The sequence below is a fragment of the Rhipicephalus sanguineus genome, chromosome 8, assembly GCF_013339695.2.
Source record: "Rhipicephalus sanguineus isolate Rsan-2018 chromosome 8, BIME_Rsan_1.4, whole genome shotgun sequence".
Lineage (NCBI taxonomy): Eukaryota > Metazoa > Arthropoda > Arachnida > Ixodida > Ixodidae > Rhipicephalus > Rhipicephalus sanguineus.
In genome coordinates, this window is record NC_051183.1 from 71,174,701 (window position 1) to 71,197,500 (window position 22,800).

The 22,800-nt window shown below is 44.7% G+C and overlaps 1 protein-coding gene across 1 annotated transcript in view; it reads right to left on the reverse strand.

The window, feature by feature from the left end:
* Nucleotides 1–7,343: 7,343 nt before the first annotated feature.
* The window catches only part of LOC119402073 (ornithine decarboxylase), a 73,155-nt gene continuing 57,698 nt past the window's right edge, over nt 7,344–22,800 (reverse strand). Inside the window, exons 3-10 of the mRNA XM_037669171.2 lie at nt 22,486–22,582; nt 20,617–20,693; nt 16,043–16,209; nt 13,386–13,520; nt 12,063–12,228; nt 11,574–11,727; nt 9,192–9,295; nt 7,344–8,179 (exon numbers count right to left, since the gene is read on the reverse strand). Coding sequence (XP_037525099.1) covers nt 7,943–8,179; nt 9,192–9,295; nt 11,574–11,727; nt 12,063–12,228; nt 13,386–13,520; nt 16,043–16,209; nt 20,617–20,693; nt 22,486–22,582 — 1,137 coding nt within the window. The 3' untranslated portion in view covers nt 7,344–7,942. The remainder of the gene's footprint in view (nt 8,180–9,191; nt 9,296–11,573; nt 11,728–12,062; nt 12,229–13,385; nt 13,521–16,042; nt 16,210–20,616; nt 20,694–22,485; nt 22,583–22,800) is intronic.

Here is a 22,800-nt window from a genome sequence, read left to right on the forward strand (position 1 = left end):
TTCTGACTTGGACATTGGCTATGTCCCGGGTGAGCATTGCGTCACCAGCGTATTTTTATCCAGGGCATGCTCTGTTTGAACGGAATAATATCGTTACTGTGTAGTTATTTTTCACCGAAATCAGTTTGGCGCTCTCAAATATATAGTCCCAGTACTTCCGACTCCCGGGCACGAAAATGCGCGGGGCACGATTGCCACGGCAAGTGGTAATCTCTGCCCTGTTATTGCATAATTCTCCTAATCTCGTGAATCAATGTGAAGGCCGTAAAGACGTGGAAAGCCTGAAGCTCTTACTAAGACCCCATCTTCTCATGCTAAGCAAGAATTCACCATTTTCGAGAGTCTCATGTTGAGGGCACTTTTGTCCACGATAACAGGTTATGATGTTTTGTCGCATGTAAATCCAGCCCTTCTCATGTGCACTGTGAAGGCAGTATAATTGAAGCATCTTGAAAAATTTCTGATTCACTTTTACGATATTGTTACTATGCCAAGGTTCGTGTCTTTCCAGGCGAAATGCTGTTGTCTAGTGACAAATGCTTCAGCGTTTCTGTACCGACTAAATGCCAAAGCTGTCCAGCTGTCTATGATCATGATGAATATAGAGAAATAACTGTCTCCAAGAAAACACATTTCCTTGGTGGTGCTTCTTCTTAAACCAAGGCCCCCGCACTCTCAAGGCGTGTGTCCTAACCACTAAGCTACACATGCTTTCTTTTATTCCCTCACGCATATGAATGTTTACCTACTACGATCTTAATTTACGATACATACTTTACGAGATAGCATTTCTTGCATACAGTGCGTACAGTGCAGCATTTCTTGTATCTCAAATCGCAATTGTTCATGGGATCCGCGACGAAGCGGGGACCAAGAGATTGTAGAGCCACCTTTGAGTCTCACAATAGTACTCATCGAATAGCCGGTGTTGGCTGATATATTCGACGGCACCTCTCTGGGTCAGAAGCTCCGAACCCCTGGAGTTTCTCACGTGAAAAATCTTGTAAGTGAGGTTGATGTGTGGTGATGGGCTGACGGCTGCGCTGGTTAGCTGGACTGGCTGGTAGAGCCATCCGTATAGACGTGAATTCTGTCAGCATAAAAAGTGTGCGAACAATGCCAGAGCTGCTTTCTTCAAGAACAAGGTAGAAATCTCTTTCTTCTTTCTTATTTCTGGGATAGGAAGGTGCACTTCGGGTGTATGTAAGCGCCACAAGGTTTATAGTGAGCGTGCCGAGGGTGTCACACCTGATGGTAGCAAAGCACGATGAGAGCTGACGACGTTAGAAAACGACGCCTGCGGCCGTTGTTCCGACAGGTGCGGGGCATGGCTCGATACCATTCGTGAAATATGTAGAATTTGTGATTTCGGCGCGTCGGTTCTGACGTAGTTCGTTGCGGCATGGTCTCGAGCCACTATAGCTGCTCCGGCTGTTGACGTGCGTCGCGATAGGCTGAGGCAAACGAGCAGTGCCTGGTCTTGCACGCTGTGAAGTGCTTTGATATTTGACATCCACGTTTTAGAAAGTACGGGAGAGCTAAAGACATGTAATGGAATAAAAAGTGCTTGGTATAACTGCAGCAGGGAACACTATGATGGTAGCCATCTTTCTCTGGCGATTAATTTCAGTACGTGGACATAGATGCGAGTTTCGTTCTCAAGTGAGAAGCGTGAGGGCTCTAACAGAGGTCTTGGTCCCCAATGACACATAAAAAAGGATGACTTTGCTTCTAAGTGATAGGCTGGACATTGACGCATATTGGGTAACTGGTCATCACTTTTCGCGAAAAGGCCACCAGCGAACATTTTCTGTCGAGATTGTTAAGCCTTGCGTGCGAAGATAGCCAGGTACACCGGTCGCTGCCTTCTGTAGCCATGCACAGACCTGCAATTGTGTTACTGCTGATTCACGGACACAGATTTCATCAGTACAGATCAAGACACCGGCTGTTTCCAGGAGCGTTTCCACCAGACCAGACAGTGCAAGGTTAAATATAACCGGGTTTAAAACACCGTCTTGCGCCACTGCACAGCACGTGTGGTTGAGGAGGTCGACGATCTCCAGTACCTATAAAAATTGTCCTTCGTCTCAGGTGACTTCGGATTCATCGAAATATTCACCCTCCAAGTTCAGTTAATACAAGCGCGTCTAATATTACTCGATGCGAAACTTCATTGCTGTTTGATGGGGTTTCATGGGTGTTTGTATTAAGCACCTTTAATCGAGAAACAGCGCAACTACTAGTCGTTTCATACATTTCTGCTGCTCTACTGATGACAGCAGATCGACGACATTGTCAATCAATCCCGCTGTGGGGTAAACTTTGTGCCTTTAAAAATTCTTTAGGACATTTGATAATTATTGACTCAATGAGTTTCTCAGCACAGCTGACCAGACCTACAGACCGGTATCGTGTGAGCACCAGCGGCGATTTTCTTCCTTTTACCTGCGGCGCCAGACGGCTGTGTTACCATTCTTGAGGAACGACGCCATCTTTCCATGACCGATTAAAAACGTTTAGCCGTCGTCGTCGTGCTTTTTGGCCTAGATGACGCAGAGCACTATACGTTTTTCCGTCCGGCCCCGGTGAAAAAGAAGGCCTACAGAGTGCCATGGCAGAAGTCTGGCTCTTCCATAGAGAATGGAGCATCCATACTTATATCTCGTGGATCAGGGACGTCGCATAAATCCATGTCGGTGAATTAGAATGTCCCGTCGCTGATGTTCTTTCATTATTCCTCTGCAAGGTCTATCTCGGCGGTTTTGATAAAGTACTAGAGCCTTGAACGGTTGAGTTGCTGGGAGCGTGAGCAAAAACCCCAAAGGGCTCTCCATACGAAAGACTGTGGCTTACATGCGTCTAGTGATTTGCAAAAGCTCTTCAATCTTAGATCCTGTAACTTGTCTATTCGACGCTTTATCTTTGTTTGAATACGTCTTGCTACACTATGGATTGAGATGGTACGCCTGTGCCTTCTTCCACCACGTTGACGTACCGCTCCAAGCCTTTCTAACTCAACATAAACCTCCGTACACTTCGGGGAACATGTGAAGCAACGCGTACAATCTTGCATTAGGGCTGCAATTACTTCTTCTAACCCGCGCTAGCCATCATTGTAGTATGTGTATATTCTTTCACGTATTGGCAATGCGGGCAATTTTTGTGCTCCAACGTTGTTTTTCTTTGTTTCGTAGAAACAGGGTGAGTGCTATTTCACGAAGTGGTTCTCGATGTCACAATGCAGATGATTATATTGATAAATGAGCGTGGCAGCACTTACCTGCTGTGGTTCCTAACAAAAACCATACCAAAGCCCTGAAGGACATTTTCCGGAGCTATGCTAAGGAAATGAAATGTCGGCATACACTATCAGCCATACAGTTTCCTCAAAGCAACAAAAACGACATTTTCTCGGAGTAGCGTGTCAAGAACTGTCGGTTGCCATTGGATGTCTAAAACCCACCGGTAAGGGTTGTCTGAGATCAGGCTACTAACATATAAAGGCTACATTGGGGACACGTAAGCTATCTCAGCAAGAAGGTCAGCCATTACCCTACGCCTTGTCAAACGCCTCGAACCATTGTCATCTCAGGAGCGACGTTAACGCTATGTCATTCCAAGAAGTGTTGCATGTGATATGAAGACAAGGAAATCGCATACAGCAGCTTTCAGCTTTCATAACACGCAGCAAGTAAAGTAAATGAATTCTGACAGTTTGCTCACCCAAACAAAGTTTGATCACGAGGCGAGGCACTCCGAAATAATATTTACCAGCTGTTGTCATTTAACGTGCGGCAGTACATAAGTACTATCTTGAGCGATATGAGCGGGAACACCGAACTTATGTCGCTTCATTGTTTACGTGAAATGTACTGAAATGACAATGACGAATTCAATTGCCAGAGATATTCTGCACCTTAAGCATTTAGCGTCATGGACACATTTGCCCTTGCTCAGTGTGTGCAGCCGCTACGACCTTTAAAATGTGAGTTCACTGTTCTGTCGCGTATTGCTCACGACAGTACGTTGCACTATTTTTTTTATTTCGCTTTCACGGAAATGCGGCCGTCATGTTCGGGCATAGAAACCGCGTCCTTTAGTGTAGCAGCTCAAGATCTTCAGACACAAAGCTACCAAGAATGACATTTTCGCATCGTTTCGAAATATGTGCGGCTCAGTTGGAGCGTTGGCGCGGCCGCAGAAAAAAACAGGTACTGATTTCGGTGGCGTAATTCTCCACCGCAGCCGCCGCCGCAGCCGCCGCCGCAGCCGCCGCCGCCGCTGTTAAAGACCTCAACACACTAGCGAAAAAACGTGAGCGGTGCTCCGCCGCCGGCCAAACGCTGCTGCGGCGCTACGGTGAAACCAGCTCCCCGCGAGCCGCTCTCTCCAAGGTGCATCTTTGACGGATCACGCCAATGTACAACAATATGGAGAGAATTATGTGAACCGCCTAGATTATGTCAGCCATTCAACCGAAAAACGAGCCTCCCCTTTAATAAGCGTCCGGCCGGGTCTCCCCGCTGTACCGAGCGCGTACGTCCCGGAAGGGTCGAGGGAGCCGCTCTGATTGGTCTCCTCAGAAATTGCCGCGCGATTTGCTGCATAAAGGCCTAAAAACGTTAGCTAAAAAACGCGGCAGCGCGCCTCCGGCGGCAAGAAGCCATGAAGCCTCATACCTTATAGCTCCATAGCTCCTATCTCCATAGCTGCCGTGCGGACAGGATTTTCGTGCCGGGAGAGGTATGAGTCCGTGCGCCATTTTCCGTCCCACACTGAGCGTTGCTATCTGAGACCAATCCGAGCCCCTTACAGAGATGTACCGGAAGTCTCGCCTTATGGTAGCCGTTTCGCAGCGCACCTTGCACCGTTTTGAATTGTTTTCCAAATTTGACATACAAAAAATGCATGGCCTTATATAGCCGAGGTAGTATAAATTTGCTTTTAAAATTTTAGCGCACAATAGTGTGGCCTAGCAGCGACCATATGAATATTACATGTAACTTGTCATGTCACACAATCAAAACGCCCAGCCATAGTTGTCTCTGCCACGTGATGAAGCGTCACTTCCGATCACAAAACTAGCCCATGTGTGTGTCGCTGTCATTCGGAACCAGGATGGTTTCTTCAATGAAATAAAATTATTGCAGCGTTGTTTTCTGTAGTGCCACTTGCCCAAAGGTATCGTTTCTTTCCCCGGTCCCAGAAGAAGCCATGCAAACGACACCCTAAATTTGTGTCGCAGGGCCCCTATGTTAGTCCCCTAACCACAGTACACCGTGTATCACTTGACGTGCATTATCTCATTCACACCAAATAAAAGCGGTAATAGCCAGTACTGTCTCAAACCTCAGTGTCAAGTACATAAATGTGCTAAACGAGCAAGTGCTAAAGAAAACGGGAAAGGGACATATCAAATGAGCATATAGGGTGGAAAGTTCGGGCTATATGAACTTCGAACACGACATTTCTAGCGGGAGAAGAAAAACATAAAGATGATGTTGACAAGAAATGACGCCACAGTGATAACAGATGGAAAAGTCAGCGTTCTTATTGTCAAGGCAATTATCTGCCCCATCTCTGAGTTTTTCTGCCCACATTGAAAAACATCTTGTTCGTATAAAACGACTTCGTGTCTGGAAGAACTTCTTGGGCTAATTGGCATCTAAGATAGCTGTACATGTTTTTATGGTAGCAAGGTTAAAAACAATGAAAACTAACAGGGAAGCGTTTGCTAGCTTGGTAGCTTTCTTAAAGTCCTGCGCTGTTAATTGTAATGTGTAACAAGGTAGCCAGTACTGGCGTGTGCGTGTTTTACGTGAGTTATAGTCCGTCTAGATGGTACGAGTGTTACGGTGCACCGCTGCTGACTTCAAGCTCTCGGATTCGCTCCCAGCCATACCCTTGTAATTTCGATGAAGGCGAGATACTGAGGCCCGTGTACCGTGCAATGTCAATGCACGTTAAATGATACCAGATAGTCTAACTCTCCGGAGCCCTACACTACGGCGTTCCTCATAATCATATCGTGGTTTTGACATGTAAAACCCCAGACATTATCACGTCTGGGGTTTCCCTTCTTTACCGGTCAAGGCAACACATTCTTCGCAGTTCTTTTTTATGCCCGTGGCTACATGTGTTGTACTAAATGGCCGTAGAGCGTTTTTAAGGACGTAGCCATTGCTTTACTCAATCACCGACGCACGATCCCTTCGCATAAGTTCAGCTATTTGTGTGAACTGTCCTATCTTGCGGGTGATGTTTTTCAGCTGTGCCTTAATATTTCTTTCGTATTGAAGAAAAGCATCGAGGCTCCAAGTTATTAGTAGAGCCTCATCAATGTTTGTTCCTCTTTACCTCTTACCTCTGCGACAGCTGAGGACTTACCGCAATACTGCTTAACAGCAAGAGCAACACACGAAACAAGAAAAACAACCAATGTTTTCAGCTTTATTTCTTGTAGGAGCCAGTTGTGTAGCCACATTTGTCCGAAAAATACCACTCAGATTAGAAGTGGAAAGTAAACCGTTTTTTTTTTCTACATGCGTAATTGCATGACACTTGCGGTGGAACTCTCTATGCATATTTTCGAAGGCAGAAACTGTTTCATTATTTGGGGCGTTGCTCTCAGCCCCACGGTCACTATACATTTCTGAGAAAAAGGTAATTTGTGTAAATCGTTTCTGATTCCTGACATGAAAAGGCTACACAAATACCTATCAATTTATACAAGTCAGCATTTATAATTTATGTATTAGGATGCTCTGACAGCCACACTTATCACAACATATTTGCCACGTTTTTTTTTCATGCTTTGATGTTGCTTCCTTGCGATATTGCGAGGAAGCCTTCCTTGCAATATCTTTCCTTGCAGAATAACGGTGTAGTTGCAACGAATAAAAGGACACATTTATTATCGTTTGCAAGGCTTGAACAGGAGCACAAGGGGTCCGCGGAGCTGTTATTGCTCCAAAGTATCTTTCGATTGACGCCGAGTAAACCTTTCCTGGGTATCGACTCTAACATAAAAGGTACTTTTTTTTTATTTGAAAGCTCGATCTAACATCGCCTCCGATAAAACCGATAGCACTTCAGTTTTGGTCGACTCTTGATTCGTGCGCAGACATACCTCAATATTGTTCTGTGTTTAGTGCATCTCACGCAACCGCACATATATAAGCGCATATGCTTATATCAGGGAAAGCAGTGACAAGAATGGTTCTTCTTTCTGTGTCACTCACTTCGGAGTGTAAAAAATACAAAAAAAAGGTCTCGAGCATTTAAATACGCCAATACCTCGACAATTTTATGTATTCAAATATCCACTGCAGCTCTTTCTCACTGTTCAATTTGTGATGCGCGAAAGTGCTAAGTACCTGCGCTTAGGCGTCCTGTACTTATACAACGTATCTGAACTTCTCAACAGCAAAAAGCAAACACTTTTTGAAATGTTTTTGTTGAAAATATAACATGACGTCATTCGGCCGATAAACAATGTTTCAGCCACTAGCGCTTCGTTTAGCACGCTCTAAGGCAATCGAACGATTAGCACATAGCAGAAACAAGTCAGCCCTCACACGATTTTACGAACCACAACCTCGGAAATAGCGTGAGAGCTTCAAAGTACCATAAATGTACACTTGGGGCTAGGACTCACGTAAAACGAAAAAGTGCGCAGGATAACAGGGATGTGATCCGCGAACTCATTTTGTCATCAGGCTCACTACTAAATCTGAGCGTTGTCAATGGCCATTCTGCGTCAAGCCATTCTGTGTAAAGCCTTTCTGTATCAGGCCATTTTCTATCACCCCATTTTCTACGAGCCCATTTCCTATCAGGCCATTCTCCACCAGGCCATTTTTCTTAAGAGCGTTGTCACCGGGACGTTTCTTCACAATCTCAATCATTGGCCCGTAGCCGCCTTCTACGGGCAGGGCATCTATGACAGCGCGGACTGCAGCGCATCCGCTGGATCGACCACGTAGTGGACGCGTGGGAATCCAAAGCCGTTGAAGCCGCAGGCGTTGACGAGCGAATAGGCCCCCATGTTGTCCACGATTATCCATTCGTCCGGCTTCGCGTCGAAGAAGAGCTGCCTGTCGGCGATGCAGTCCAGTGGGCTACAGGTTGCGCCCCAAAGTGTGCTGAGAAGGTTGCACGGGCGTTCGTACGGCGGCTGCAAGAGATGCGAAAAATTGTTGGACTATTTCAGCCTTTCATAATCAATGTATCGGAGTAACAGCCTGTTGTTTCGTTTCGGTAGTAACCGGTACACAGGAAGGATAAAATTCTTTCTGAGGTATTAATGACGTAATGACGATGTAGCATGGTGGTTTTCTGGGCCAGTTGCAACATGATAACAAGGTACAGGGTTCCAGCCCCTTACAACGCGATCACAGTTGTACGATGCAATTTCTCTTCTAAATCCAGCCTTTGTCCTGCGCGTCTCTCTCTTTGTGCTCGCGTCGTAACGCGCCGGAACCCTTCACTTTTTCATTGATAACAATACCTCGTGTTTGATTTTATTGCCATAACAATTATTGGGCACTCAAGCATAGGTCAGCGAGATGTTTCGTATAAAGTCCAAATGAATTTGCCCTGCGCGTCGGAAGTTTTGCGTGTTGGTGAAAGCACGCGAGAGCTACCACTGATCGCCGCTGAAGCAGAGATGAAATGCGCCGTCCCTCTCCGTTCTGCGAACTTTGACTAAACAAGCCAACTTTGATGAAACGGGTGGGGTTGCGCGCATACACGAAAGCAACAAGAAATCAGCAGACAGCTTATATCTTATTACGTGCTGAGATCAAACCACTAACATCGCGTTGAAGCAATATCCAACACGAAGGTCGCTTCGCTCGCTGGAGCAGCCATGTTTCCTCACTCCAGCGTTTTGTAGAGTAATGCCAGGTAGGATCTTAAATGAGTTAATATGCTAGCCTTACTTCCTATAACATTTAGAAATGTTGCTATCGCACTCATTGCTTCACTCTTGTGGTGAAACTGCGACTTTTTATTCACATTAAGTATTTAAAGTTGAAAGCAACAGTCATGCTTAACGCTTTCTCTCCCTCTTCACGTACATAGCTGTTCCTAAGGTTTCTAACTGCTATATTAGCCCTGAACTGGCCTCCTCTTTGAACGAACATTGGGAAACTCATCAGAACAGAGCAAATAAACAGGAATCTCACGTCCAATGGCCGGAACTGTACATCCAAGAAATCGTAGATGCAGTTGGTGATGCAGTTCCTCTTGCTTTCGCTCAGGAAGACTTCTTGGTATTCTTGGACTTTTCCTGAAAGTAAGGCAAAAATGATTTGTTATAAGCTGTCAGCATTTGTTGAGAATGAATATTATAGTCTCAATAAGTGGGCGCACAGCATTGATATGGACACGAGAGCATACGTTCTTATTTATTAGAGAGGGAGAGAGAGAGCTCTTTATTCACCACGTATACAATTACTTCCCAGTCGACTCTTGCAAGAAATTTTAAAAACGTTTTCTTATTTTGCGTCACAACTAAGTTCTAATGCACGAAAAACCGAATGACAGGGAACACATGCGCATTTTGGCTACCTCAATATACAGGCTCCTTGCTACTCAGCAAGGTTCGAGGCACAATTTTATATGTCTCATTACCATTCTGTCTTGTCACGGAAAATAGCAATGATTACTCAGACGTTGCCATCGTAGTCATTTACACTGCAGAAAATTTCGCCTTAGTAAGCACTTGGGAATTTCAAAACTGCATGTCGTTATATTCGACACCCTGCGTAAAAGTGCTTCTTGTCACACTAACAGTTCCAGTTCGGAATTCTCAAGTATTCTAACAATATCATTCCATCTGTCACGATTGTCGATTGCGAACACACTTTGTACTCTTTATTGAGCGCAAGAGATATGAAATTAAAGCCAGTTAATTAACACTTTATTTTATTGCCGTATATTGCATGTGAACAGGAGTTTTAATGTAAAGATTACTGAGCACCAAGCGCCCTATATTCGGATTTCTAGGAGTCGGCTACTACATCTCTTGACGACGCAAATGCGACATTGGAAACACTTCTTTTGGCATCCCGTCTTGAACTTTTCACTGAAAACATGCATATCGATTGGTTCATTAAATACGGCTGCCACTGTGTATGGAACAATACGCAAAATGTCATGTCTTTGTTTGTCATGGCACTCGAAAACACCGTACCTTTATTGCGTTCTATTTCTACGAGAGGAAGTGGGTTTATCTATAAACACCGATCCTGAACCCTTCATCCTCTACTCGCATCAATGCATACCGTTAGAGAAATATGTATGTGAAACAGGTGCGATTTCAAAAATTCAGTCTACATTTTTTTGCAGCGCAAAATGGCTGCACAACCTCTACTTCAGGCAATATATACTCTTTGAGTAATTACTAGAGCACGACATAAAGCTACTGCCGTTTATGATTTTTACTTTCCTTCACGTCTATTCATCCCCAGTATTTTGATATTTTCTCCGACAATGTCGTAGTACAAAAAATGAGCCGAATGCAATGTCAAAAAGTATTACCGTAGAAAAAGTGGAAGAGAAGACTCAAACGACTTCTCGGCTTCTTCTTCCGTAGTCTGTCGCGTTCGTTCAAGAAACCTTTTCACCGCATACACACCTCTCTAGATATCCAAAGGCCAAGTTTTGATCAGTATAGATCAACGCAATGCGTTGCGAGGACATGACATTAACTGCTCCTAAAACTGGTCTACATATTTGATTCTATGCCACGCCTTGCAGGCGGCTGTTCTCTCACAAGCCATGTTCGTGAATTCCACCCGAGAACGGCACTCGCGAGTGTTACAAGAACATCCTATTCACGTGGTGTAGAATTAAGCATCCTAAATCGTTTCGCCATCTTCCGTAGAACATCACAGACAGAAAAACTACTGCAGGCGGTTGAAAAAACAAACATTAGGAAGGAGCGCGCGCAGCGTTCAATAGGGGGCTTCATCTTAACTTAAGCCGCACTTTCATTTCCCACCAGTTTTCCAGCGTTTTGCACATTGAGAATTTTACTACTTGTATGGAGATCTGAAACAAAACAGAACTGTTTAACGTGCACAAGACCATGCGACAAACGTATACAAGGTGGGCATACCAACCAGAAAGAAGGAAGCACTTAAGTACGTGTATGGGCCTAATGGCAAGGTGTCCGCGGCAGGCAAGCGTGTTTCGCACACCCCTTCCATCAGTTTAGATGATCACATGAAGGTAGAATCGATAGCAGCCCTTGAGTTCTATTCCTTGTCAGGGCTGTGCTAGCTGGATTTGTCAGGTGGCACTCTCTCCTCCCCTTTCATTACGTCATGCTGCTGACTTTCCATGACTACAATAGTTTGCGTTTTTGTCCAATGAGTATATACGATATCTAATCTTTGGCTAAAACTAGTTATATTCGCCAGAGAAACAAAAGCAACTAACTAGGCTTCTCAGTTGCTTCATTCGGTACCCTTTCGTATATTGCTGTTGTTCAAAGGTGTGTAGTTCGACCTACAAATGTATGGGCAGATGCCAACATTAACATGTCAAATTTATAAACCTACCGTCGATCAGAAGATTCCTCTTCCTCTTTCCAACTACTTTCAGAAGCAGAGTGTACGCTGACGTCACAAAGAACTGGCCGGGCTCAGCCAAAATCTTGACGCCACTTGATGGTGGGAATTGAGCGTCCAGAGCGGAACGGATAGCTTCGCACACCTGCGCATACGCAATCAGTATCAAAATGTGCAAACGCGGATGTAAGGGCTTCGCGGAACACATCAGAGATTTCCAGAATGAAACTTTGCTCAATTATTTTACAGTCGCATACGTTAGCGTAGTGATTACATAACGTGCCTCGGCGGTAACAATTCCTTGTGTCACCACTTTTCTTGAATGCTAATCCCATGAACGTCGGCTGTCATCGCGAAATTGTTCTCTTAAAAATATTTATGGATATGTTGACTTAACCCCACGTGAACCGTAAACATGGCATAGTGATTGGTTTTATGACGTTGAATACTTCACCAGAAAAAGCAAGAAACTGCGGTCACCTTAAGAAATTTTTCCTTGTTTCGTAGACCCCCTGGAAAACCACCGCCTATGTCGAGGACGCTCATTTCGAAGCCCATTTGAGTTGCCAGGTCGAATATTTTTCTGGCTTGTTCAATAGTTCTCACAAATATGCTCGGGTCTGTATAGGCACAGCCTACGTGAAATCTGAAAAGAACATCATGTTTAATGAGTGAATGTGAACAAATGATTAGGTAACTACAATATTTTTCTTATTAATGGCAACCAATTCTTCTCACACATTTTGAAATGCGGCTTCAAGTTTAATAAATCAAAAATCGCCACCATCCGGTTTCTTTCAACTGCGGGCAAGTTCATGTTGAGTAATGAGAACTTCATCTTACTAGCTGCAAACACACGCGTGAGTTGAATAAATTTATACCCCGTTACGACAGGGTACCGAAGCATTCACGTTTTAAAGGCATTTGCGGTGAATTCACTCGGAATTTCCCGCTTGCCTAGCAATTTCACTCTGAACTACCAGCGTAACTGGCACAAACGGGCCACTGCATGTTTAATATTATGCGCGACATTTCACAATAAAAATTGAACAAATTCACTGGGCAACACAGACGTGACGCCACTTCATCGAGGGACCAAAGATGTGTGAGCATGCTTGGGCAGCGCCCCCTTTATTTCACTCTTGATAGCGCTCCATTAAACAGCACTGCGTGATAGGAAGTAGAACACTACACATACGGTTTTGCGCAACTGTTTCTTGGTCTTCGCCATCAATGTTGACCGACCTCTGGCCACAACAACGCCTCAGATTAAAGTGATCTTTGTATATGCGCGAGAATCATCAAGAGAAGCATTTTCTGTTGCTTACGTGGCGGATGTGAAATGAAGGAGCCGTCTTCAAATAAGGTTCAGCATTTGCTATAAAATCACCAAGACATTGCAAACTCCAATCTACAGCTAATGCAGTGCTCGTTCGTCACACAGAAAGTAAAAGCGTCGTTTGCAACTGGTGTCTAAAGCTTCTTGGTCAAGAATTTTCTTTTTCATCAAAACAAATAATTCTGACGCAATGTTTTGACATCAAAATGTTGGCACATAAACAACAAGCGACGTGTTAAATTTATGCGAATATTTTCTTTTAAATGGTCGACAAACAAAAACACCATCGAGCGAAAACCTGTAGTCGAGAGCTATGATGTCATTGGAGATAATGATGTCATTAGATATGTCCATGAAATTTCGTAATTAGGTTGGCTTGTTTATTGCGTTTATTGTCCTAAAGCGACCCAGGCTTAGGGAGTGTTTCGTTCGCGTCAGTAGCGTAAGCGCTAACCCATACTTACGCAATGCCAACCACTTTGCGGCCAAGGGTTCGGGCTTTCTCCAGTAGTTTTGGCGCATCACTGATCAGGCATCCAAATTTCTTGTTGAGCGTGTAGTGACATCCCTCTTCGTCGCCGATTATGCGGAGCAAGAGCCTAGACACAAAAAATATTTGGATGAAATAAAACACACAGGTATATCACGTGGTTATGCACATGAGCAGCAAGCAGCTGTTTCAGTAGGTATAGAGGCCTAGCCCTAAGCTTTCTAAATTTTGACTCTTTATTTGTATGTAGCATAAGCGATGCGTGCACATAAACATGCCAACACCACAATGTCTGCTCTCCTTAACATCTATCCTCAACTATGCGCGGAAATTAGTCTTCCATTCCCCACATCATATACCCAAGTCACACATATTCATACCAGTCGTTCAACCCTGATGTCAACACTACGATCCACTTAACCTTGATACCATATAGCATCGCTTTTAGCAATTTGAAAATGTGTGTCAACGAACTGGCGTCTAACGCAGGTGCTCAACATGTAGCAGCACGAACGGACATGGAAACTTCACGTTGGTATTCGCGCGTAAACAGGCCAGAATAACTTTTGGAATTGGCATGCACGTGTACATTGTGCTCGCTACGTACCCTCATCTCTCGACGCATACTCTTAACCCTTTGACACTCTATGTACACAATTGTGAACACCACTTCTGTTTGTCATTTGTAACGACTATAGGCTAAGAGAGAGCAAGATACATTGAACTTTGCATGAAATGAACCTCCTTCACAATACATTTGTATTCATTTAACTCCCTTTTGTAGTGTGCTGTTGCATATTATCAGTTTACTGAAGGCACTACGCTGTTCGGCGACTCGTTCGACATGCCCCTTCCCGCGAACCACGTCAAAAGTATAATTTTTCTTTGTTCCAATTGGACGTACGCGAAAAAGATTTTGCACTATATTTGTGGCGTACGATTTCGTTCTATTAATGCAAAAACGCAGGCGTGAATGACTTCGCAATAAATAGATATTTAATTACAATCGAATTAGAAATAAATACTATAACACACATAAATTAACGCACGATGACGTTACTTTTGTCGTGATAGAATATCGAGTGCCTTGAAATAACGTTGTATCGATTTGCCGCATTTACAGACAGTTCTTCATAGGTGGCGTCTGAAAGGGTTAAAGGAGAAAACAGTGCATCCTATATGCTGCCGGGCTACAGACAATATTTTGTAGCGCTAGCTACACTTGCCTAGCCGGAGCCGATTTCGCGTGGATCCTCATGAGCCGTGCTGCGCATGCGCGAGGATCAGTGATGTCACACAGCTGGCTCACCGGAGCCGGCATCTCACGCGCTCTCCGCCACCACCGCGCGCGGCTCGCCGCTGCTTGTCTGCGCGTTCAGGAGGAGTGGCGTTGTAGCCGCGGCAGACAAACTGGCCCGGCGCGCGCGCAGACTCCGCCAACGCCGCGCGCGACTCGCCGCCGCCGGTCTGCGCTTTCCAGAGGAGTGACGTCGTAGCCTTGGCAGACGTATTGGCGCCAGCGCGCGTGCAGCTATTCGCCTTTGCTGTGCAGTCGCCGCCTGACACTGTGGTGGAGCCGCTTGATAGCGCCTCTGACTGGCGTTTGCAGGTAGGTAACGCCATGGAGGAGAGCGCAAATGCTGCTCAACGGCGCAGAAGAGCCGAGAAGTTTATCTCATCGGATCCCGAAGTAATCCCCTGGCAACTAGCGGTTCAGCGTACGAGGAATCAACAGAAGCAGGATAATAATCCTAGACAATCTGGAAAGCTAAAAATAATCAGCTCAACCTTTGCTAACGCTACGTATATCCTGACATATCCTGATAAGCCACTGCAATTTTCTTTCTTTTTTGGCTTTGAAAGTGTTCTCAATAATTTAAAGATATCAGCACTTCATTATGTAAATAACTGTCGTTTGGAAAGAACACAAAATTAATGAGTGTAAATGAAACGGTTGCAATCAGTATACTTAAAGTAAATACTCTGGGCTACTTGAAAACACATTTCTTCCCTGGTCATGGTGCCTGCGTAATCACGTCTCCTCAGGTCGTATAATTCTAGCGTAATTTGCTATGTTTCACCAAAACATTGTCCAAAGGAGAAATCTATATCAGTTATAAAGTAAAGTTCACAATACTTGAACTTCCTGCTCTTTTTGGATTTCTAAGCGTTTTGAGAGCAAGATTTATTAAATGGTGACGTTTCAAAGGGTGAGTTTCTTATGCGCCATGAAACATTCGCGCTCGGCCTTGCAAATAATACGCGTATCAAGCTGTGACAGCCATATTTTCTTAAAAAATACAAGCCTGAGACCAGTGCATCTGCTTACTGCAGACGCACACATTTTAGACCACATATTTCATTTGTATGAGTTTGTAGAAATTATGTTTCGTGCTGTAAAGCTCCGCCACATATATTTTAGGTAATTCAGAGGTAGAATTGCATTTTACTCTTCTTGGTATCACACTTTCAATCGGGATGTAGCAGGCGCTTTTCTGTTAGTCGATAGCTTGTGCAAAAAGTTTGACGCTAACGCAGTAAGCAAAGAAGTATTTACATGTAATGTCTGTATGTCGACGATATCTTCTACATTTTTCTAACTGTAAAAAAGTTGTCTGATCAATTTGACACCTTGCGTCTTTATGGTGTATTTTGTCCAGTTCTTCGGCTGAGTCGAATGTCATAAGGTCGACGCCATGCTCTAAAGAGTAGTCCAGGTGGGAGCAATTTTTCACTGTCTGGGCGTATAGAATGCGATCAGGTGTTGTTCCAAGAGCGAGCATGGTGGCGATTTCCCTCTGAAAGATAGCAGTAGAACAAAAGAAGACTTATCACAGGGGAAGCCCACTTGCGCTCGACAGTATTTTGTAACTACTCCACCAAATGCTTCGAAGGAAGACATACGTTAATTAAGGCGAGCAAAAGTGAAATGAATATTTCAATTTCGTGTGAATAGGAGTACGACGCCAACATCTAGGTACAAACGTTACTTAAACCGCACGAACTAGCACACCTCTGATAAAGTTTCTTGATATTTCTAAATAGTTCAAGGCGACCAAACGCGTCTCAAACCTTCTGAATAGTATTTTGAAACAGTTTTAGGCGCCTCGACACGATTGTAACGGGACGGTCAGGAGCCTCGAGCAAGAATGATGAAATATAACAATATAACTACATGACAATCTAATTGGCCGCTTGCTTTTTCTGCCAACCAAACTGGAAAGCTGCAGAATGTCAACTAAGTGATTCGCAAGCTAGGGAGCAGAGCTTTTCAGTTAATACTGCGAGGTAGTATTTGAAACGATATTGACGCCTTACCGTGGGCTTTATTGAATCTATACATTTCTGCAGAGCAATATAACAGTTTCTGCGAATAATTTGAAACACACACGAGCATTATTACCTAGCACGAGATCGATCACTTTTTATTATTCTGCAATGTCTTAGGGATATGCATTCTCGCTAAAAAGACCGATACGGTACTAATTACGATGCCACAGATAACTCTACATTGGGACTATTAAGGCCACTTTCATGGTTCCCACATACTGCAAAGTTTAACAACTAAACGTAAACATAACTAAACGCGCTCGTACAAAGGTTACGGTGCTGAGCCGCTGACACGAAAGTAACGCGTTCGATCTCGGCTGCGGCAGTCGCATTTCGATGGAACAGAAGATGGAACAGAAGATGGTCGAAATTTCTGCAGATGTCCACTATGACGTGCCCCCCCCCCCCCTAAATCATGTGGTTTTTGTCATGTAAAAACCACAGATATTATTACATGTACTTTTAAAAAAACCTCGTCTTACATTCCGAAACATGGCAACAAGCCTGAGAATAGTCCATGTTTAATACATGTTTATCTGTATTCAAGCACTCAGTAGTGTCATAATTAGAGACCGGATTTTAGGCAAATGCCTATTTTGTTCCTTGCATTCCTATCGTGCCACTTTGATATATGAGCATGAATTAGAGGTTAAGAAGGGGTTTTATAGTGTTTTTATAGTGCCTATAAATGCCTATTTTCAAAAACGGCGCCTATAAGAGCACTATTTAACCTCAAAGTTCGCTTTCGAGCGCAGTTTGAAACCGTTATTCATGTTACCGGGCAATATTGACCTCTTAAAACTCTATGGGGTTCAACCTAGCCCTCTAGTTCAACCAACCACCGGAAAAACAACCGCTAGCAGCAGTGAACCGGAATCGTAGCACGTCTCAGCGTCTGCAGGGCAATGGGGAGAGGGAAATAAAGATGGGAATCTGTAAGAAGAGGAGAGTGGCGTCCATTGTCGAGGACGCGGCGGGTGGCTTGTACAGCCGGTTCTCCAGTCCAGTGTCCCCAAGGAAGTCAAGAACAGCGTTGAAGACCTGGGTGTGGCGGTGGGCAGGAAACAGGAGGTCCCTCTGTGCAGCCGCGGGAAGGTGGAGAACGAATGCGAAACCGTGGACCGTCAGGGGAATGAGGGTTTAGATCAAAATAAATAAAGATGTGATGTGCACGCGGCTTTTGTTTTCTTTGTAATTTACTTCTGAAAAAGCCGCTCACGAGGTCACATAAATTGTAGTTAGACACTGGGAGTTGTTGCGTGCCCAATGAAGAGCGTTTTACCACAACAATGTTTCAAATTGGTTCATTATGAGCCGAGAAACCGTGATGCGAGAAGGCGATCTTTAAACCGTTGCCACTAGCCCCGTGCAGCCTTTGCAAGCAAGCACTTCCCTGCCCTCTTCAGTATCGGAGCCGTAGGATCACATGACGCAGACGCATCAACATGTCACGCGCACGCAAGGTTACGTGCGCATGACGTGCCAGGGCCATCTCGTGAACGCGATCGCTGTTGTGTCGTTTCGGCGTTCCTTTCTGTGGGATGGACCCCTCGCTGCACGCACGTTTGGAGAGGCTGGCTCGGATCATGTATCGTTACCGCGATACACCGCGTCGCACAGCTAGAACTGTTGTAAGGGACGATGCACCAAAAAGGCGTCAAGCGTTGTCGGGGCTGGCATCGGCACGACGCGGGAATGGCGAGAACACGAACGCATGCGTCGCACGAACGCAGGCAGATTAGTCTGGCATCTCGCTGCGATTAGAAGTAAAAAAGAGAAAGAAAAAAATTGGCGAAGGTTGCACTAAGCCGCGCAAAGCTCGAAACAGCGAAACTAGACGATTGTGAAGACTCATCTGGTCGCTTCGGTTGTTTCTAGGCCTTAGCTAGGTGATGCAGGTTATTTATACGTTGATACTCAGCGTAGACAGGTTCGAGTTAAACCAGATAGCCACAGACACGACACGGATGTCCAAACTCCCGAGACAGAACCTCGCGCTGAAACGAAGCGTTCGCACCTCATAGATCTACGGGCACGTCGTCGTTGACGTAAGCCTTCCATCGCTTCGGGGTCTTCTCGCAGCCGCCGTTGCCTTTCCCGTTCCCTAGTATTCTCTGGTTGTACGTATTCGGGCTCTTCGGCTCGCCGCCATCGCTTCTCAGCCATTCGTTGGGCTAAATGTTGCCTTCTTCATGTTTAGTTGACCAGTGGTGAGTAGTGGGACTTACCCAATTTCTGGGGCACATACCCGTTTACGATGGTGATAGTTTTCTGACAGGCCGTGGCATATATCCGCTTTCTGGTAGGCCGCACATATTACGGCTAGCCTTAACAGCTTCGCTGTTAAAACGTGTGCAAATTCCGTTTCTGTGTTTTATTATTTCTCTCAGCTTTTGGTTATTCAGTCAAGCAACAGATTAAACAAATTACACATGTCGTCTCGAATATTTCTCGCAGCGTCATATGCAATTGTTGGCGACGTCAGAGACTCAGAGCATCAATTTCTACGAAGGTGAGCGACGTAAGAGCTCAGGACCACTCATTGTGAACGACAGCCCTTCCTGCACGACGCAGGAACACTCATTGTTGTACGTCAGCCCTTCGACCTTGGGGCGCGCGCCAACGAGAAGAAAAGCAACGGCGTTCAGTTTCAAATTTCACATCTTTCCGCGGCGCGTAGCGTGGTACACCTTGGTAGACGTGATCGTGAGCGCCCAGTGCATGAATTACACTTGTCAGCTCGAAATGCTCAAACATGGTGAGGGGCCCTTTGGGGTGTCCACCAGCAGGGGAGAAATTGACCCTACGCGACTAGCCCCAGCCATTACGAGGCATCCCTCCCTTCTGGTCTTTTAGCGGTCTTGGTATCTGCTCCTGTGCTGCCCTTCTCAGCCACACCGAAAGGAAAGAGACCCAGGAGTGCGTTGATTTCGGCGGTGGGCACTTGACTCACCATGCTAGGCAATAAAATGAGACATCTTGTTCTGCGAGCCGTGCGGGTAAAGGGACAATTGCATGGCCATGCTGAACCGTTGGCGCCTTTGTGGCACCATAAACAACAACATTTCTGGCTTTCCTGTCGTACATACAGGTCGGGCACATCTTTGTTTGAAATTATATGAATTTATGTAAAAAATTATTGTGCCTATATTTACAATTTTGGAGGCGTAAAACGGTGTTTTGCCTGCCTATTTCTGGCGCCTAAAACGCACTTTTTAGTGCCTAAAAATCCGGCCCCTAGTCATAATGATACGTAAGCGACCGTATACACAAGCGCATTGTTGGTAATAATAATAATAATATCTCGGGTTTAACGTCCCAAAACCACGATATGATTATGAGAGACGCCGTAGTGGAGGGCTCCGGAAATTTCGGCCACCTGGGGTTCTTTAACGTGCACCTAAATCTGAGTACACGGGCCTCAAACGTTTTCGCCTCCATCGAAAATGCAGCCGCCGCGGCCGGGATTCCATCCCGCGATCTTCGGGTCAGCAGTCGAGCGCCATAACCACTAGACCACCGTGGCGGGGCAAGCGCATTGTTGGTAACTGGCGGAAAGGTAAATCTCGTTATTTTGCAAACATCCTATAGACTCTCAGAATGGCCTCTGCATCCTTTGAAGGGGTGTAGTTCAACTGTCTCGCATTCAAAGCGAACATATTTTGCTCAATAATTCATGATAAGCAGGTGTCTGTTACTTTCGTGTAATAATAGTAAATGCCACATACAAACACATCTTAACTTATGCAGCAATGTTCAGAATTTTTCATATGACCTACTTGATTACAACGTCCTCCTGGCTCTAATGAAACCCCTCTGTAGACACGGTATTGGGATTATTACTACACATAGGAATTGTTTATACATAAACTCACTCTGTTTGAACAGTCGAAGTTCACGCCCCTGTCCTTCAAAAGCTTAAGTACAACAGGATCTGTGCAAGCCTTGATGGCTGGAATATAAAGACGTACATAAAAACTTTGCACTTCTAGATAATACCGATCACATAGGTCGATTAAATGCTGAAAATACATAGAGCCTCGATAAACAGGGACAAAGCCCCAGGCGTGGTAGAACAACTTCCGTGTTTGCATACACTTTGTATGAACGCAGCCCCCACATCTGAAATAACCAGGAGCTCAGAAAACTGAACCACAACCGCAGCTGATCTATTGCAAGGGGGTTTCGTTCTGAAGAAGAAAAGATTTCATAGAGAGAACGAGATCGAATGTTTAGGTGGCCATGAGTTATGGAATGAAGATAGCGTAACGTGTGTTTCATTTCCAGGCATTATAGCGCGAATGTCACCCTCGATCTCATTTTTTGTATGCTGAAGCACGATTTCATCGCGCACTGACTGCCTTGACCCCTGCCTTCGGTCGGCTCGCTTCATCCTGCAACTTGGGTCTGTTTTACAGATTATTAAACTCTGTTCAAGACCCTTGTGTCCACCAAATTGAGTACAAAATTCGAAACTACGAATGTTTTGATTATAAAACAACCGTGTTGACGTAAACATAGCATGGTTGTTATTTTAACTGATGAGTGCAGTTGTTCAATAAGCCTTACCAGGACATTGACGGTACAAACGTTGATAGTTTAATGAGTTATTAACAATCACGGGGAAAGGTACGGTAACAGGAATTGGTTGGTTTCATATGCCAAAAGCACGATCACGATCATGTGAGGTGCGGCGTAGCGGAGCTGTACGAAAGGATTTCGACCACCAAAAGTTCTTTACCGCATGCTCAAATGTTTGCAAAGCAGAATTCTTGCGCTCAGTCTCCGTCGAAATAAGTGTAGCACAAATAAATAAATACGGTTGTAAATGGATGCCACAATCTTTTACAGTCGAGAAGTTATTATTCTCGGAAATTTCAAATTTATTAGCAAGAGCTGACGTTAAATTGCAAGTTTGCTCAAGCTGTCAACTGTTTTTGTCCTTGTAATTCACCCTATACGCTTACTTCACGACTGCCAGTGCATACAACTGTGTATACTGCATCCGTCGCGAACACTACTTAGTATTCAGCGCGTGCCTATCATTACCTTAAGACAGCAACTGCATTGAGTCGCAATCGGGAACGTTAAGTTTTCAATACGTTGCTCTTCAGTATATTCCTGCGTCACTGCGCGGAAATTTCACCTTGAGCTTTTCACTCAGGCTCCATAAAGACCTCACAAATACTGGCATTGAACGAGTGACTAATTATTCGCAATTAAGACAAAGTAGCAATTATCTGAGAAGCATGTTTAGATTATGTACCCACAGTGAAAATGCGCACTGCAATAGACCGCGACAACGGCGGTGCCATACCGTCTATCGGTAGATCCTTCACTTTATCTTTGCCTAAAATCTTTCCATATTGGCATAAACTACTCTGGTAGCATGACATAAGTACTTCTACATGATCCATCATCCTCTACTGCCACCTAGCAATGCCGAACTTCAAAGATCTCAAAATGAAGGCAATAGAGAATCCTTAAAGAGCATTATCCTCAGCTCTTTTCACCTCCACACGGACTAGCCTCACTGTCAAAAGCTGTCCTCCAGGATGGACGAGCGATTGCTTGTCCACAGATCAGCACTTCAAGTGTCCACCATCATTATAAAACCAATGTCTTCTCAATGACTCCTGTCATGAAACCTGGATCTCGTTGTTTTACTAATTGTTCGACGTGCCAAGCGAATGATTGCATCATATTATTGAGTGTTCATCGGAGATACAAAGTATTGCACTTACCGTAGAACGGGGTCACTCTGGGCAGCTCATGCTTCCAAAGTTCAACTTTGCTAAGCAGATCACGGACATCGCAAATGAAGAAGGCGTCATCGTATTCCTGTGGATTCAATCAGATAAACAGAAACCTAAAATTTTATAATCGCATATTCTGTACCCGGGAGCTCGGATATTAGAACTTAGCAGCGGGAAGCCTGCATTGTGTGCAGTTTCTGCTTTCAACCAAGAACCTCCCTATAATTCTATTTTTGTAGTAATTTTATGCAAATGCCTTTTCATACTTACGTCATTTGTTTTAGCAAGCATATTTACGGTCAT